Source organism: Bombina bombina, chromosome 6 (genome assembly GCF_027579735.1).
Source record: "Bombina bombina isolate aBomBom1 chromosome 6, aBomBom1.pri, whole genome shotgun sequence".
NCBI classification, from domain to species: Eukaryota; Metazoa; Chordata; class Amphibia; order Anura; family Bombinatoridae; genus Bombina; species Bombina bombina.
This window is the reverse complement of record NC_069504.1, coordinates 39,302,827-39,321,278: the sequence shown is the minus strand read 5'-3', so window position 1 is coordinate 39,321,278 and position 18,452 is coordinate 39,302,827. Positions and strand designations below refer to the sequence as shown.

At 40.9% G+C, this 18,452-nt stretch overlaps 1 protein-coding gene across 2 annotated transcripts in view; it reads right to left on the bottom strand.

The window, feature by feature from the left end:
* Positions 1-8,299: 8,299 nt before the first annotated feature.
* Positions 8,300-18,452, bottom strand: part of KLHDC10 (kelch domain containing 10) — a 229,686-nt gene continuing 219,533 nt past the window's right edge. For both annotated transcript variants that reach the window (XM_053716378.1, XM_053716377.1), the window contains one exon: positions 8,300-8,570. In XM_053716378.1, the coding sequence (XP_053572353.1) occupies positions 8,494-8,570 (77 nt within the window). In that variant the 3' untranslated portion in view covers positions 8,300-8,493. The remainder of the gene's footprint in view (positions 8,571-18,452) is intronic.

Here is an 18,452-nt window from a genome sequence, read left to right as displayed (position 1 = left end):
GCATAAGGGATTACAGCTTAACTGTTACTTAGGGAAAGAGGCTAAATGCAACGCTCTCTTTCTTAAAAAAAATTATTTTGAAGGCGCTAATAAACAAGGCAGACTCCTGGCCAGGCAGCTCAGAAGGAAAACTCTTAGCAGATATATCTTACACATCAAAGACGAGAAAGGGAATGACTGGCACTCTTCAAAAGATATAGAAGACTGCTTTAGGCAATACTATCATTCATTATATAATCTGTCCGCAGACACCCATCCTCCGGCACAGGCGGCCATCCAGGGTTATTTGACTCAGCTACACCTGCCCCAAATTAGCGACGAGCAGAGGACTTATTTAGACGCCCCCATATCGACTGAAGAGATTAAACTAGCCATAAAATCCTTAAAAACAGGTAAATCCCCAGGCCCGGAAAGATTTAGTAACACTTACTACACAACCTTCAGAGATATCCTGATCCCACACCACCTGTCATACTTCCAAAGTATAGAACAAGACAAGCCCTTTCCCCCTACGGCCTTGCAAGCCAATGTCACACTAATCCCAAAGCCAAATAAATCTCCTTTATCTCTAATTATAGACCGATTTCCCTTCTGAATTCAGACAAAGATTTTCGCTAAAATTATCGCCAATAGACTCAATTTAATATTGCCCACCATTATAAATCGTGACCAGGTTGGCTTTGTACCATATCGAGAAGCTAGAGATAACACAGTGCGTAATTTGCACTTGCTATGGTATGCCAAGACAAATCTTATCCCCTCCATCTGGATTTCTACTGACGCTGAAAAGGCCTTCGACAGAGTTGGATGGCCTTTCCTAGAAGCAACACTGCGGGCCTTTGGATTTGGCGAGAAAATATTACATACAATCTTTGCGTTATATAACAACCCCAGTGCCAGAATTGCCCTCAATTGAGTCCTATCACCCCCCTTTCAGATTACAAACGGCACCAGGCAAGGTTGTCCCTTATCCCCCTTGCTTTTCACTTGTCTCATTGAAACTTTAGCTACCAAAATTCGATCCAATAACAATATCCAGGGTTTGAGGGTGGGGGGTGGGGATTACAAATTGTCACTTTTCGCAGACGATATTTTGTTTACTTTGTCGTCACCAGTGGAATCAATCCCTCATCTGCTTGAGGAATTGGAGACATTTCATAACCTCTCTAATTACAAAATTAATCAAAATAAATCCGAGATGCTAGGGGTGGCCATTGACTCCCATACGGAAGACTTGATCACTAAAATATGTCCATTTAAATGGAATAAGGAATCGTTAAAATATCTGGGGATTCACCTAACAGACAACCCTGATCTACTGCACAAGTTGAACTACTCAAACATAAAAACTGACTTAATGCGAGACCTCTCATCCTGGACCAGGAAACGCCTGTCCTGGTTGGGGAGAATAAACACAATTAAAATGAATATCTTCCCCAGACTGCTTTACATCATGCAGACCCTCCCTATCCAACTCCCTAGCACATACATACCACAGATGCAGCAGCTTTTTAGCTCGTTCATTTGGAATAGACGCCCCCCTAGGATAAATAAACTCACAATGTCCCGCCCCACGTCCCAAGGAGGCCTAGGAGTTCCGGACATTGATTCGTACCGTAGGTCTATATTCCTTCAAAGGATCCTCGACTGGAGGATCCATAGGGACCACAAACGATGGGTCTCTTTGGAAGAGGCACTCAGCCCTAGCCTTAATCTTCCTTCTGTGTGTTGGAACCCGGGTTTTCAGGTACTCTTCAAACAAATTAATAATCCAATTACCCAAGAAACACTGAGAATCTGGGAGTCATCCAATAGGACGAACCCATATATCTCTCCTGTTGCTCAGGCCCCTTAACATCACTTCTCCACAATTCTGAGTTCTCTTTGCTCACTCTGGCTAAGGGTTTAGAGATACAATATCATGACTCTGACATTCAGCTTCTGACTCTAACTGCTAATGACCAGTTATCCCAAAGACAACTAATTGAAACAGACCACAATTGGGCCAGTAATTGGTTCACATACAGGAAGGTGCACCACTATATCACAACACACCAACAACACCTAAATATGCACCGACCACTGTCCAACATTGAGAAAATATACACTTCAACACCGCCAGTTAAGCATAGTCTTTCATATATCAACAGCATTATTACCCAGCTACCACCGGGCAATCTACCACGTTCCATAGAGATGTGGGAGAGGTAGCTGGGGGTCATCATCACACCTCAGACAGCGACAAATATCTTTCATAATACCAAGTCAGTTTCAATGTCTGCATCTATTAAAGAGCTCAATTATAAAATATTACATGGGTGGTATTTGACCCCTAGGAGACTCCATAGGCTCTTTTCGCAGACCAGTAATCACTGCTGGAGGTGTGGACATGTTGGTAGTGGCATGAGTCATATGTGGTGGTGGTGCTCCCAGATAAACTCATGGCGAACAATAATTGTAGAAATAGAACATATCTTTCAAATAAGCATCCCATTAGACCCCCTTGTGTGGTTATTAAATAAATCATTTAAAGCTACCCCAGCCCCACTTCAAACCTCTGCTAAAAATAATGACGAATAGCCTGAAAGTCCTGATAGCACAAAACTGGAGATCATCAGAGATTCCCTCGTTGGCCATGTGGCGCAACAAGGTCACAGATTTGATCGATCTAGAAGAGTATGGCTCCTTTTTATATGATAAAAGAGAACAATTTATAGAATTACAATTAACATGGGTAAATTATACTAAATCCATTGAGCCCCAGCCTAACCCACTCGACGACGTGTAGAAGCCTTTTGGCCGGTTAAAGGGTAGACTTTGTCCAAGCATAAGCGCAGCTTCTGAATAATATTTTTAGGTAGACATTCATACATGAAGGAGATAAGCATTGAGACGTCCTTAATTTTGTCATTGTCAGTTTGGTATTGTTTTATGAAAAAAAAGTTAAAACAAGAATCTAGGATGCATGGTAATTAATATGTATCTCTTTATGCAAGATTGACTTTGTAACTGTTATCACTGCACTTTCCTATGTTGATCTCATTGTATCATGGATTCTTAATAAAAAGTCTTTGAAAAAAAAAAAATATATATAAAAAGAAAAAAATGACATAGGTGTGAGGATATAAGCTTGCCTATATACCAATGTTTCTTTTGTAAAATTATGATCCACAGTCCTCCATAACATATGAGATATATTTCCCGCCCATTAGGAGGAGGTCAAGAACCCATACAAGAGCTTTAATCTCCTTCCATCTCTCTCTCTCTTAGTTTCGTTCTTGGCCTTGTAGGAGATGGTTGAGAATAGATTGTTTCAGCTACTTGCTTATGGATTACAAATTGGGAGCTCAGACCTATGTGGGACCCTAGGGAGAATAATTTACAAAGAAGACGGAAAAGATTCTTCACAGGGACAAAGGAATACCCTGTACAGCATTTCCCTTATGGGACTTCAGCCATAACTACCCTCAGCCATCGCGGGGACTCATCCCTAGCCTCTCCCTGATGGACTCTAGTGTTTCCTACTGCAATCATCTGCGGTACTAGATGCCTGCACTGGATGGGCTCTCTACTGGTTGACATGCCTGGTAAGCCAGTGGAGGGGTGCTGCATAAGGCAAGTGCCTTTGCACAACACAGACACAGCCCAGAGGCTATTTGTAGGTATAGCCAGGAGACTTAACAGATTTACTAGCATTGGGAAGCCTCTAACCCTTTTTAACACTCTGGCAGCTTTAGGTTTTTTTATTTTAGCACTGTCATTGATACACTCATGAGGAGTAGTTAATACCTGGATTAGCTACCCACCAGAGGCGGTATGTCTCAGCATTGCCAGGGTTACTCTGAACTGTTTTCTTTGTTTAAGATCTGTGTTTTGTTAAGGAATGCAGTTATCTAAATAGTCCCCCCCCCCACTCCTAGTGCCTGCTATATCTTGTACCATGTTTTGCCTTGCAAGAAATATTTTAAATAGTCCTAAATTAACACAAGGGCGGTGGTCTTGACAAGTCAAAGGGAGACTGAGATATAATTGAATGTAATGGAAAAAGTATTCAAAAACTTGCCTGGGACAAAAGTAGTAACTGAAGCAGGTTCTCACACAGACTTACTGAAAGCTTGATGATAATTATAAGTTTTGTGTTTGTGTCCCAATTTATTTTAAAGAACACATACAGAAGACATACAAAAATAAACAATACATTCAGAGATACTCTGCATGTATTGTTTATTTTTGTATGTCTTCTGTTTTTATAATTTGGCACTATAACTTGTATTGGTCTTTTGTTATTAAACATATAAATAATCTAATTCTGTCTTTGGGCTCTAATATCTGAATTCACACTCTGAAGAGACAAGATTAAAAGGCATATTACTGAACTGGTTAATTGTGTGAGTTATTGGGTTTCCAATACACCCTTATTCAAAACTCTTGGTGGTGGCAGAGGCAGTAGTAATCTGGGGTGGTGTAGGTAGGATTTGGGGCTTAATTTGCTGTCCCTTTAGGTCCTTTGTAGAGATAAAGGTAAGGGAAAACCAGTGGCTGAATGCTATTAACCCCTTCATGCCCACACTCTCCCCATAGTGACGGCTGGGTAGATAGGCTTAATCATCACAAGCACTTTTAAAAATTAAGTTTATGGCTCTTTAATAGAACCGGGAATAGCTTAGTGCATTATGTGGTTCAGTAGTGGAGGCTCCGGTTAGGCAGGGGTCACATTTTGACAGGGTTTATAGGATTATTATGCTTGGTGCACTTGAGTTTATTCACAAAAAAAAAAGTGTTTTTTCTTTCCATAAGGATGGGAGAGTCCGTGACTTCATTCCGTACTGTTGGAAAATACAACACCTGGCCACCAGGAGGAGGCAAAGACAACCCAGCCAAAGGCTTAAATATCTCTCCCTCTTCCCCATATCCTCCCAGTTATTCTTTGCCTTTTTTCACTAGAGGAGGTGGCAGAGAAGTGTTCCTCCTTACATACGTTTTCTTAAGTTTACTAGTTTGATGTGTTTGCTTTGGCTGAAGCAGCTTTTAGGAGAGGTTTTGCAGGCTGTGGTGCCCTCAGATTAGGGTCTGCCTCCTTTTTGTTCCCTCTCGTTATTCCTTCAGTGTCCTCTGGAGCTTGGGTATGGTTTTCCCAACAGTAAGGAATGAAGTTGTAGATTCTCCAATGTAGAGATCCTTTAGAGATAAGATCTATTGGAATCTCTTTTATACCTATGTTATGTGTAATTTATATATACACAAAGGTTCTTTCATGCAGACATTGGCCATTTTGTTCACTATATGTAGAGAGAGTTCTTTAGAGATGAGATCTATCTATACCTATGTTATGTGTAAGTTATATGCACTAAGGTTCTCTCATGCAGATACTGAACATTGGTCATAAATATTTTCACTATTTGTTGAGATCCTTTAGAGATAAAATCTATTGGTATATTTTATTCTGTTGTAATTTATATGTATGTGCATACATTTATCATGCAAACACTGAGCATTAATTATGAATATGTTCATTAAGTATGCACATTGTATATTTACTTTGCGAGTATACACAGTCTCCGCTTTCTCTGGACATGGATTTACAAGTATCTAATGTGTACCTGTTGGTCTATATGTGCTGCTCCTTTAGTCAGGAGGGCCACATAAGTCTAACTGTGCAAATACTTATGTATGTATAAGTATTCTACATCTCATGTTTGCCATGCATGGGTTTTTAAACTTTGTATAAACTTATGTGTAGGTTTCTACGTTTAAGGTTCTAACCTGAAAATCATTCAGATATCCGGACTGATTCTCTTATCCTTCAAGAGTGAGTGTTTTTGTTCTCTTTGCAGCAGAGTCCTGTTTGATTGACCAACGGTCCTATGCAAATGTCTGATATTTACATAAGGATTTAATCCTATTACCTGTGTCCATTTTAGGCCTCTAGGATTCTTATCTGCACTTCCCTATACATATGGATTATTTTCAGTTCCTGAGCTTTTGTATAGCTGCAAAACTATACCAGTTTGACACTCTGTGTGGGATACTCTTGGACATTTCAGCCGCTCCTTATCTGGCTGATATCAGTGCAAGCTTATTTTCTGTCAACAGCTGTTGCTCTTACTCTCAAACCTTTGTCTTTCATGACAATAGCTGGAGTATCAATGTACCTATAGCTCCTAATATCCTGCTATGAGCGTAGCATTTATGGGAGTTATAATAGACCCAATACTTATGCATCTATTTTCTTGACTGAATTTTGCATTATTAAAGGGACACTTATGATTCAGATAGAGCAGCAGTTTTAAGAGACTTTCCAATTTACTTCCATTATCAAATTTTGCTCAGTCTTTTTATATTCACACTTTCAAGTTCAATTTTGGCCTAAATTGGACCCAGGCCCAGTAAATTCAATGTGACTCTGTATAGAGAGATGTGTCTCTGTTTCCTATGGTGTCGGGGTCTGTCAGGCCCCCGAGCAGCGGTAAGTTTTAAGGCTGCATATAAAGTACAGTTCATCAAGCTATGTTTATCATGTGAGTTTGCAGCTCTAATTCAGTATCCCCAAGTTATTAAGTTGTTACTAAATTGTGCCCCTGACAAAGTTGTTAATCTAAAAGGCTATGTATAAGGTATATGTGGGATCATCCTCTTAACTCCCCTTATAGTAAAGTGCCCGCAGATGTATGTGAGTACGTTACCCGTAGTCTGGGAGTGTGTTTTTGCCGTCGGAGCCTTTACTGCATCTGTCGGCCCTTAGCGTCTTCTGAGGAGTCAGTGCGCCACGTGGTAGCGGCGCGTACAGTATGTCAGCGGGCGCCTGCAGCCACCGGGAGATGAGTGGTGTCAGCCTTCAGACTATGGCTGTCAGGATCGGAGACCGGAGCCAAATGTGAGTGCTCTGTGGATTGCGCTGGGTGAGGCTTAGCTGGGGGGAACACCGGAGGCTAAGGGCAGATAGTGAGCCGGTCCAAAATGGCGACCGGGCTGTCGTGTCACTCTGAAGCTCGTTGTGTTCGGGTGAAGAGGGGAGAGGAAGGAGGATAGATTGAAGGATCAGGGTTGTCCCTTGGGTGGTAGGAGTCGTTAAAGGTGCACTTAAGTGCCAAAGCAGGTCCCCATCACATCAGCTCCTGTTATGTGAGCGGCAACAGCTCCGGAGCTTCACAGGAAAGCAGCCATGTCCCAGCAAGGCTTGGCTCCGCCCCCTTTTTATATTAATTTTTTATTATGTTTCCTCCCTGTATACATAAATACACATCTAAAACATACGAACAAGAGAAGCGCAACTCCGATTCAAATGTAACATACAAATTCTTTAATAGAGCCCCACACAGATTGGCTGGTACTCACAAGATAAAAAGGTGTACTAAAAGCATGTAATAAAATGCCCTGTAATGTAATAAAAGTGATCAGAACCTACGGAAGCCTCACAGGGTCGCAATCATAGCTGTGCGACCCTGTGAGGTTTCTGTAGGTTCTAAATCACTTGTAGGAGCCGATCTGTATATGCTGAGTGCGCTTGTCTGAACATCTGGCAGTTTACCAGAAAGGGGAGTAAGGCACGAATCTTTCAGTGTCTTCCGTCTAACACGAGTAACGAAGGACGATCGCCACACCTGGAAAAGGAAGCTAAGTGCGGACGTGCTGAATGTTTTTATTACATGCTTTTAGTACACCTTTTATCTTGCGAGTACCAGCCAATCTGTGTGGGGCTGTGTTAAAGAATTTGTATGTTACATTTGAATCGGAGTTGCGCTTCTCTTCTTTGTATATTATAGATGTATACACAAGTCTGTGGAACATACCGGTTACTGGATATAAGTTATCACTGTTCAGGGGCGTTTGCCATCCTACACTTGCATGCCTTAGGTGGTACTTTCCAGACACCACTTTCCATATTGCATTGGGACTTTTATAGACACTCCTATTGTACTTTTACTATTTATATGCACTACAAAGGCATAGGATTGATCTGTTTTTTATTAATTAGTCTCATTTGTTTCAATTTATCAATTAGCAGCGCTTCTTTGTTAATCTATTTTTGCTACGTAAATACACATCTTTATAAATCTAGATGTCATGTAGATATAGAACTGTTAGTATATGCTCTGTCAGACATCCACAAACTTGGCCCTTCAGAGGTTTTGGAACTACATTTCCCATGATACTCAGCCAGCTGATATGCTGGCTGAGCATCATGAGTAATGTAGTTCCAAAACCTCTGAGGGCCAAGTTTGAGGAGGTCTGCTCTATGTATAGTTATAGATCTCTTCCCTGGCTATTGTCAGCCTCTTTATACCTCTTACCCCTCACGATGATGATGACCCTTGTACTCAGGCCTATAACACGTTCTGTCCTTTTAACCATCTTGTGGTTCAGATATAATTTGTAAATTCCATTGCATTGATCAATATTACTCTCAAAAAACTCATCTACTTGTAAATGGATAGTTAGTCAAATTTTGGTATCTATATAAATATATCTATATACCATGCTTTTAGCATCTAATTATCCCGTCATGCATTCAATATACTCACCATGTTTTATTTGGACACAGCTGTGACATCTTCGTGCCGCTGGAAAGCCTATAAGGATAAAACAAACAATCTCAGCATAATGTTGCTAAAACCAGAAATGTGTTCCAAGCAACCACAGTTTACAGTAAAGTGATATAGCATTCACTCTAATTTCTAATACAGTCAACTTGTATATCAGTAACAGTAGATGCATATTGCTAATTAGGCTGCAAACAAAAGAGAACTTTTCTTTTAATCTGGTTGATACTAGCACAGAATACTTACCCTGGTTAGCCATCAGTAGCAGTACAACACCTAGCATGCAAGTTTTAGACCAGGGGTCATCAACCTTGGCACCCCAGATGTTCTGGAACTACATTTCCCATGATGCTCAGACACAATTTAGGCAAAAAACATCTGGGGAGCCAAGGTTGCTGGCCCCTGCTTTAGACTGATCTAGTAATGTGTACACCTTGGAAACACTTGCAATGAAGCTCTAAAGCAAAGAAAAAATATGGCATAAAAGTGAATGCCTGTTTTATTCAGTATTCCTCTAGTGTAACAAAGCAGCAAGATGACATACTGTACATAACAGGCTCCCTGTCATAAGGCAGCAATGTAACTCAACTCACTGGTAGAAAAATATTAATTTATGTAACAACTTACCCGATAAATTCATTTCTTTCAAAGTGGCAAGAGTCCATGAGCTAGTGACATATGGGATATACATTCCTACCAGGAGGGGGCAAAGTTTCCCAAACCTCAAAATGCCTATAAATACACCTCCCACCTTACTCATACCTTAGTTTAACATGTAGCCAAGAAGTGAGGTGTAAAAGGAGTAAAAAGCATACAAAAAGAGGAACTTTTTGCTTTATACATGTGCATGTGCTTTATACAAAAAATCATAACCACAAAAAAATAGGGTGGGTCTCATGGACTCTTGCCACTAACAAAGAAATTAATTTATCAGGTAAGTTCTTACATAAATTATGTTTTCTTTCACGTAAGTGGCAAGAGTCCATGAGCTAGTGATGTGGAAATCCACGAGTCACTAGAGAGGTAGGGATAAAATGACAGCTAAATCCGCTGAGAAATTAAATCCAAAAAATATTTAAGGTTTTCTTTTAAAAAAAAAAAAAAAAAACTCAAAATCAAAGGTACTAGAATCAAACTGAGACAACTGCCTGAAGAACCTTTCTACCAAAGGCTGCTTCCAAAGAAGCAAACATCAAAATGGTAAAATTTAGTAAAAGTATGCAAAGAAAACCAAGTTGCTGCTTTGCAAATTGGATCAACTGAAGCTTCATTCTTAAAAGACCAAGAAGTGGCAACTGATCTAGTAGAATGAGCTGTAATTCTCGGAGGCGGAGACTGCCCCGCCTCCAAATAAGCTTTGTGAATCAAAAGTTTCAACCAAGATGCCAGAGGCTTTCTGACCTTTCCTGGAGCCAGAAAAAAATAACAAATAGACTAGAAATCTTTCAAGAGTATTCTTAGGATTAGGAGACAAGGAAGGAACAACAGTTTCCCTACTGATGTTAGAATTCACAACTTTAGGCAAAAATTTAAATGAAATGTGCAAAACAGCTTTATCGATGGAAAATCAGATAAGGAGACTCACAAGAGAGCAGAAAATTTAGAAACTACCAGCAAAATAGATGGAAAAAAGAAAACCCTTTTCAAGAAAGTAATTTAATATCCAATGAATGCATAGGCTCATAAGAAGGAGCCTGTAAAATCTTCAAAACCAAATTAAGACACCAAGGAGGAGAAAACAAAATTTATGCTTACCTGATAAATTTCTCTCTTGTCGTGTATCCAGTCCACGGGTTCATCCATTACTTGTGGGATATTCTCCTTCCCAACAGGAAGTTGCAAGAGGACACCCACAGCAGAGCTGTCTATATAGCTCCTCCCCTAACTGCCACCCCCAGTCATTCGACCGAAGACAAGCAAGAAAAAAGGAGAAACTATAGGGTGCAGTGGTGACTGTAGTTTAAAAATAAAAAACACCTGCCTTAAAGTGACAGGGCGGGCCGTGGACTGGATACACCAAAAGAGAAAGAAATTTATCAGGTAAGCATAAATTTTGTTTTCTCTTGTAAGGTGTATCCAGTCCACGGGTTCATCCATTACTTGTGGGATACCAATACCAAAGCTATAGGACACGGATGAAGGGAGGGACAAGGCAGGAATTTAAACGGAAGGCACCACTGCCTACAAGACCTTTCTCCCAAAAATAGCTTCCGAGGAAGCAAAAGTATCAAAATTTGTAGAATTTAGAAAAAGTATGAAGCGAAGACCAAGTCGCCGCCTTACAAATCTGTTCAACAGAGGCCTCATTTTTAAAAGCCCATGTGAAAGCTACCGCTCTAGTGGAATGAGCTGCAATTCTTTCAGGAGGCTGCTGGCCAGCAGTCTCATAAGCTAAACGGATTATGCTTCTCAGCCAAAAAGAAAGAGAAGATGCCGAAGCCTTTTGGCCTCTCCTCTGTCCAGAGTAGACGACAAGCAATGCAGATGTTTGACGAAAATCCTTAGTAGCTTGTAAATAAAACTTTAAAGCACGAATCACGTCAAGATTGTGTATTAGACGTTCCTTCTTTGAAGAAGGATTAGGACACAGTGAGGGAACAACAATCTCCTGATTGATATTCTTATTAGATACCACCTTAGGAAGAAAACCAGGTTTGGTACGCAAAACTAGATAGTGTAGTGAATAAAGTGAGGGCGCTACTAAATAGCTGAAGGAGTGAAAACTTTAAGATGTGTAAAATTTCTTAATTGAAAAAACGATGTGTATTAATAAAGTGCTGTGTGTATAATTCTTTAAAAAGGAGTGTCTTTGTAAGTACTTAAGAGGTATATAGAGAAATCCTGTAATATAGAATGTTGATTTTAAAATGCCTGTGTCTAAATTAGGTATGCAGTGAATAATGTGATTTAAAAAAAATTTGAAAAAAGATTATGAAGTGTCAAAAGTGGTAAATGTATACCAGCCGATTATACATTAGAGAGGAGTGCAAAATGTGCCTGCAAATATGTATCCGTTGATTATTGTTAACCATAAGATAAAAGAAACTGAGTATACTATATGTGGATCATCTGTATAGATTTAAAAAAGACCCAGTATTTAAGAAAAATGATTTATTTAAAAATATGGTTAAAAAAATTTTTTTCTAAAATCAAAGACCTTCTATAATTTTGGGACTTCTCCCAATAAAAGTGATCACAATATCTTGTTTAACTTTATAGATGCATCAGTATGATTAGACCAGAATCAAATATATCACATTAGTCCCAATAACAATTTGATTTCCACCTTAAGCAAGTTATGATATTAATATATCGGATACAAAAAATAAACAGTTCTTTGATATTTTGTAGAACACTTTTCCTTTGGTGTCAGATCACAGTAACATCGGAACAAATAGATACATTAGAATTTGCAGCGTAATATATTTCTAAAGCATACCCTCGATTTTTGGGTTACTTTGTATCTAGTGTGGATAACTGCCCTTTGTGCTGAGCATACAGTAATAATAAGCCTTTGTTTGTCAACCTTTAGTTAAGTGAATAGTCTTTAGGCTATGCCATCAGAAGTAACCTTTTTTTGTTCAGGTTTCTTACTTGTATTACTTCGTAGAAGAGATCCGTTTGACCGCTCGGCTTGCAATGCTCTCCACCTTGCCGCAAGTGTTGGCGTCTGACGTCACACTCCCTGTGGGAGGAAATTTCTGCGATAAAACTTTTTCCGGTTTGGATCCGTTATTACTTCACTTGCAAATAGAGACAAGCCTCTTAAAGTTAAAACTGCACTTAGTGCTATGCACGCAGTTTAGCGTAATCTTCCTGTAGATGGTTGGAAGTATGCGATAAGGAAAGTCTCTTTAATAACCCGGGTTAAAAATATATACAATCTTTTTCCTAAAAGGATATTAAAATTCAAAATGTTGCAAACAGTCAAGTCACACAGCTCGACGCGTTTCGCTCTTATTCAGAGCTTTATCAAGATTGCATATTTGCAGGCACATTTTGCACTCCTCTCTAATGTATAATCGGCTGGTATACATTTACCACTTTTGACACATCATAATCTTTTTTTCAAATTTTTTTTAAAATCACATTATTCACTGCATACCTAATTTAGACACAGGCATTTTAAAATCAACATTCTATATTACACACAGGATTTCTCTATATACCTCTTAAGTACTTACAAAGACACTCCTTTTTAAAGAAATATTATACACAGTACTTTATTAATACACATCGTTTTTTCAATTAAGAAATTTTACACATCTTAAAGTTTTCACTCATTCCTTCAGCTATTTAGTAGCGCCCTCACTTTATTCACTACACTATCTAGTAAACGCCCAAAATAGATTGAAGGATCTTTTTTCTAAGTGAGGTGTTTGGAATGCACTGCTTATATCCAGCGCTCTACTTATTCACATATTTGTTTGGTACGCAAAACTACCTTAACTGCATGGAAGATCAGATAAGGGGAATCACACTAAGGCAGATAACTCTGAAACTCTTCGAGCCGAAGAGATAGCTACCAAAACAGAACTTTCCAAGATAAAAGCTTGATATCTATGGAATGCAGAGGTTCAAACGGAACCCCTCGAAGAACTTTAAGAACCAAATTTAAACTCCATGGCAGAGCAACAGGTTTAAACACAGGCTTGATTCTAACTAAAGCCTGACAAAACGCCTGAACGTCTGCCAGACGCTTGTGCAGAAGAATAGACAGAGCAGAAATCTGTCCCTTTAAGGAACTAGCTGACAATCCCTTCTCCAATCCTTCTTGGAGAAAGGATAAAATCCTAGGAATCCTGACTTTACTCCATGAGTAACCCTTGGATTCACACCAATTAAAATATTTACACCATATCTTATGAAAGATTTTCCTGGTGACAGCCTTTCGAGCCTGAATTAAGGTATCAATGACCGACTCGGAGAAACCACGTTTTGATAAAATCAAGCGTTCAATCTCCAAGCAGTCAGCCGCAGAGAAATTAGATTTGGATGTTTGAATGGACCTTGAGTAGAAGGTCCTGCCTCAGCGGCAGAGTCCATGGTGGAAAGGATGACATGTCCACCAGATCTGCATACCAAGTCCTGCGTGGCCACACAGGTGCTATCAAAATCACTGAAGCTCTCTCCTGCTTGATCTTGGCAATCAGACGAGGGAGCAGAGGAAACGGTGGAAACACATAAGCCAGGCTGAAGGACCAGGGCACTGCTAGAGCATCTATCAGTGCAGCCTGGGGATCCCTTGACCTGGACCCGTAACAAAGGAAGCTTGGCGTTCTGACAAGACGCCATCAGATCCAGTACTGGTTTGCCCCATAGTTGAATCAGCTGGGCAAATACCTCCGGATGGAGTTCCCACTCCCCCGGATGAAAAGTCTGCAGACTTAGAAAATCCGCCTCCCAGTTCTCTACTCCTGGGATGTGGATAGCCGAGAGAAGGCTAGAGTGAAACTCTGCCCATAGAATTATCTTTGAAACCTCCATCATGGCCAGGGGACTCCTTGTTCCCCCCTGATGGTTGATATATGCTACAGTTGTGATATTGTCCGACTGAAATCTGATGAACTTGGCCGCAGCTAGTTGAGGCCAAGCCTGAAGAGCATTGAATATCGCTCTTAGTTCTAGAATGTTTATCGGAAGGAGGGCTTCCTCCTGAGTCCACAAACCCTGAGCCGTCAGGGAGTTCCAGACTGCGCCCCAGCCCTGAAGGCTGGCATCTGTCGTCACTATAGTCCACTCTGGCCTGCGGAAACTCATTCCCCTGGACAGATGGACCCGAGATAACCACCAGAGAAGAGAATCCCTGGTCTCTTGATCCAGATCTAACAGAGGAAACAAATCTGTGTAGTTCCCATTCCACTGGTTGAGCATGCAAAGTTGCAGTGGTCTGAGATGTAGGCGGGCAAACAGAACCATGTCCATTGCCGCTACCATTAGGCCGATCATTTCCATACACTGAGCCACTGATGGCCGAAAAGTGGAATGAAGAGCACGGCAAGAGGTTAGAAGCTTTGATATCCTGACTTCTGTCTGATAGATTCAGTAGAAATGAAAATTTTTCTGAGTTCATAGTAAGGAAACTCTTGTGAGAGAAGAGAGAGAACTCTTTTATATGTTCACTTTCCACCCGTGAGACCTCAGAAAGGCCAGAACAATGTCCGTATGAGACTTGGCGATTTGAAAAGTCAACGCCTGAATCAGAATGTCGTCTAGGAAAGGGGCTACTGCTATGCCCCGCGGCCTTAGAACCTTCGTAAAGAATCTTGGTGCCGTGGCTAACCCGAAGGGAAGAGCCACAAACTGGTAATGCCTGTCTAGGAAGGCGAACCTGAGGAACTGATGATGATCTCTGAATTGGAATGTGGAGATAAGCATCCTTTAAGTCCACGGTTGTCATATATTGACCCTCCTGGATCATAGGGAGGATGGTTCGGATTGTCTCCATCTTGAAGGATGGGATCCTGAGAAATTTGTTTAGCATCTTGAGATCCAAGATAGGTCTGAAGGTTCCCTCTTTTTTGGGAACTATAAACAGGTTTGAATAGAAACCCAGCCTCTGTTCCTCTCTTGGAACTGGGTGGATCACTCCCATAACCAGTAGGTCTTAAACGCAACGTAAGAATGCCTCTCTTTTTATCTGGTTTACAGATAGTTGTGAGAGATGAAATCTCCCCTTTGGAGATGAACCTTTGAATTCCAGAAGATAACCCTGGGAAACAATCTCTAGCTCCCAGGGTTCCTTGACGTCTCTTGCACAAGCCTGGGCGAAGAGAGAAAGTCTGCCCCCTACTAGATCCGGTCCCGGATCGGGGGCTACTCCTTCATGCTGTCTTAGAGGCGGCAGCAGGTTTTTTGGCCTGCTTCCCCTTGTTCCAAGCCTGGTTAGGTCTCCAGACTGGTTTGGGCTGGGCGAAATTTCCCTCGTTTTGCATTAGAGGAAGTTGAAGATGCGCCACTCTTGAAGTTTCGAAAGGAACGAAAATGATTCTGTTTGGTCCTTAACTTATTGGACCTATCCTGAGGAAGGGCGTGACCTTTTCCTCCAGTAATATCGGAAATGATCTCCTTCAGACCAGGCCCGAATAGGGTCTGTCCCTTGAAGGGGATGTTAAGAAGCATAGACTTTGAAGTAACGTTTGCTGACCAGGACTTAAGCCATAGCGCCCTACGCGCCAAAATGGCAAAACCTGAATTCTTAGCCGTTAGTTTGGTTAACTGAAAAACGGCGTCAGAAATAAAGGAATTAGCTAACTTAAGAGCTTTAATCCTGTCTAGAATATCGTCTAACGGGGTCTCTACCTGCAGAGCCTCCTCAAGAGACTCGAACCAAAAAGCCGCTGCAGCAGTAACTGGGGCTATGCATGCAAGAGGCTGGAGAATAAAACCTTGATGTATAAAAATTTTCTTAAGGAGACCCTCCACTTTTTTACCCATAGGATCTAGGAAAGCACAACTGTCCTCGACGGGGATAGTTGTACGCTTAGCTAGGGTAGAGACTGCTCCCTCCACCTTAGGGACCGTCTACCACGAGTCCCGTATGGCGGCATCTATGGGAAACATCTTTTTGAAAGCAGGAGGGGGAGAGAACGGCACACCTGGTCTATCCCATTCCTTAGTAATAATTTCTGAAAACCTCTTAGGGACTGGAAAAAAATCAGTGTAAACAGGCACTGCAAAGTATTTGTCCATTTTACACAATTTCTCTGGAACCACAATGGGGTCACAGTCATCCAGAGTCGCTAAAACCTCCCTAAGCAATACGCGGAGGTGTTCAAGCTTAAATTTAAACGCTGTCATTTCAGAATCAGACTGAAGTAACGCCTTCCCTGAGTCTGAAATGTCACCCACAGATAGAAGCTCACCTGCCTCGGCTTCTGAGTATTGTGAGGGTATATCGGACACAGGCATTAAAGCGTCAGAAAGCTCTGTATTAGTTCTAGCCCCAGAGCTGTCTCGCTTTCCTTGTAACCCTGGCAGTTTGGACAATACCTCTGTGAGGGTAGTATTGATAACTGCCGCCATGTCCTGTAAGGTAAAAGAATTAGACGCGCTAGATGTACTTGGTGTCACTTGAGCGGGAGGTATAGGTTCTGACACATGGGGAGAGCTGAATGGCATAATCTCCCTTCTTTCAGTCAGAGAATCCCCTGGAGATAAATCTTTAAGCGCCATAATATGGTCTTTATAGTTTATAGAAATTTCAGTACATTTGGTACACATTCTAAGAGGGGGTTCCACCATGGCTTCTAAACATATTGAACAAGGAGTTTCCTCTATGTCAGACATGTTTAACAGACTAGTAATGAGACAAGCAAGCTTGGAAAAAACTTTAATAAAGGTGAAACAGCAATTAAACAAAAACGTTACTGTGCCTTTAAGAGAAAAAAACTAACACTTAAACTGCAAAACAGTGAAAAAATATAGTAAAGTCTTTGAAATTTTTACAGTGTGTGTAAGGGACTAAAGCAACATTGCACCCACTTGCAAATGGATGATTAAGCCCTTAGGCCCCAAACCGGATTTAAAAAAAAAACCCCCGTTAAAAGACAGTTGAACACCCAGCCACAGCTCTGCTGAGGTTCCTACCTGCCCACAAATACGATTTTGTGCAGAAATAAACCCCATGTAATGGTCCTCAGGTGTCAGAGGACTCCTCTAGGGAAGCTAGATGTCTCAGTCTGAATTAAAACTGTGCATTTAGAGCGCTAAAATAGGCCCCTCCCACCATGTACTGGATGTCAGAGGGGCCTTAAGAAAGTACTCCTAGGAGTATCTGATTAGCCATGTGGAAACTAGGCCCCAAATAAAGAGTTATCTCCCTCAGAGAAAAAAACGTCCTATTTTTGAAATCATGTAAACGTTTTGTCACTAAGTAATATAAGCATTAACATGAGTATTACCCTATTCTGTAAGCATGATCCCAGTCGCGGTTAAATCACTGCATAAGGCTTACCTCAAGTACACAAGGCTCTGTCAGCATTTTCTAGAACTCATTTCATCTCTCTAGAAATAAAAATACTGAACATACCTCAAAGCAGGTAATATGCAGACCGTTCCCCCAACTGAAGTTGTCCCATACTCTTCAGTTATGTGTGAGAACAGCAGTGGACCTTAGTTACAACCCGCTAAGATCATCAAACCTCCAGGCAGAACTCTTCTTCTAATTTCTGCCTGAGAGTAAAACAGTACAACGCCGGTACCGTTTAAAAATAAACTCTTGATTGAAGGTAAAACTACACTAAGTCACCACATATCTCTTGATATTTCCTTTCTTGTCGAGTTGCAAGAGAATGACTGGGGGTGGCAGTTAGGGGAGGAGCTATATAGACAGCTCTGCTGTGGGTGTCCTCTTGCAACTTCCTGTTGGGAAGGAGAATATCCCACAAGTAATGGATGAACCCGTGGACTGGATACACCTTACAAGAGAAATAGATTTAATAACGGGTTTGATATGAATCAAAACCTGAACATAACAGTGAAAATCAGGAAGTTTAGCAATCTTTCTATGAAATAAGACAGAAAGAGCAGAAAATTGTCCTTTCAAAGTATTTGCAGACAAACCCTTATCCAAACCATCCTGAAGAAACTAAAATTCTAGGAATTCTGAAAGAATGCCAAGAATAATTATGAGTGGAACACCATGAAATATAGGTTTTCCAAAGCCGATGATACATTTTCCTTGAAACAGACTTACGAGCCTGTATCATAGTGCTAATCACTGAGTCAGAGAAACCTCTATGACTAAGCACTAGGCGTTCAATTTCCATGCCTTCAAATTTAGAGATTTGAGATCCTGATGGAAAAACGGTCCTTGAGACAGAAGGTCTGGCCTTAAAGGAAGTGGCCAAGGCTGGCAACTGGACATCCCGACAAGATCTGCATACCAAAACCTGTGAGGCCATGCTGGTG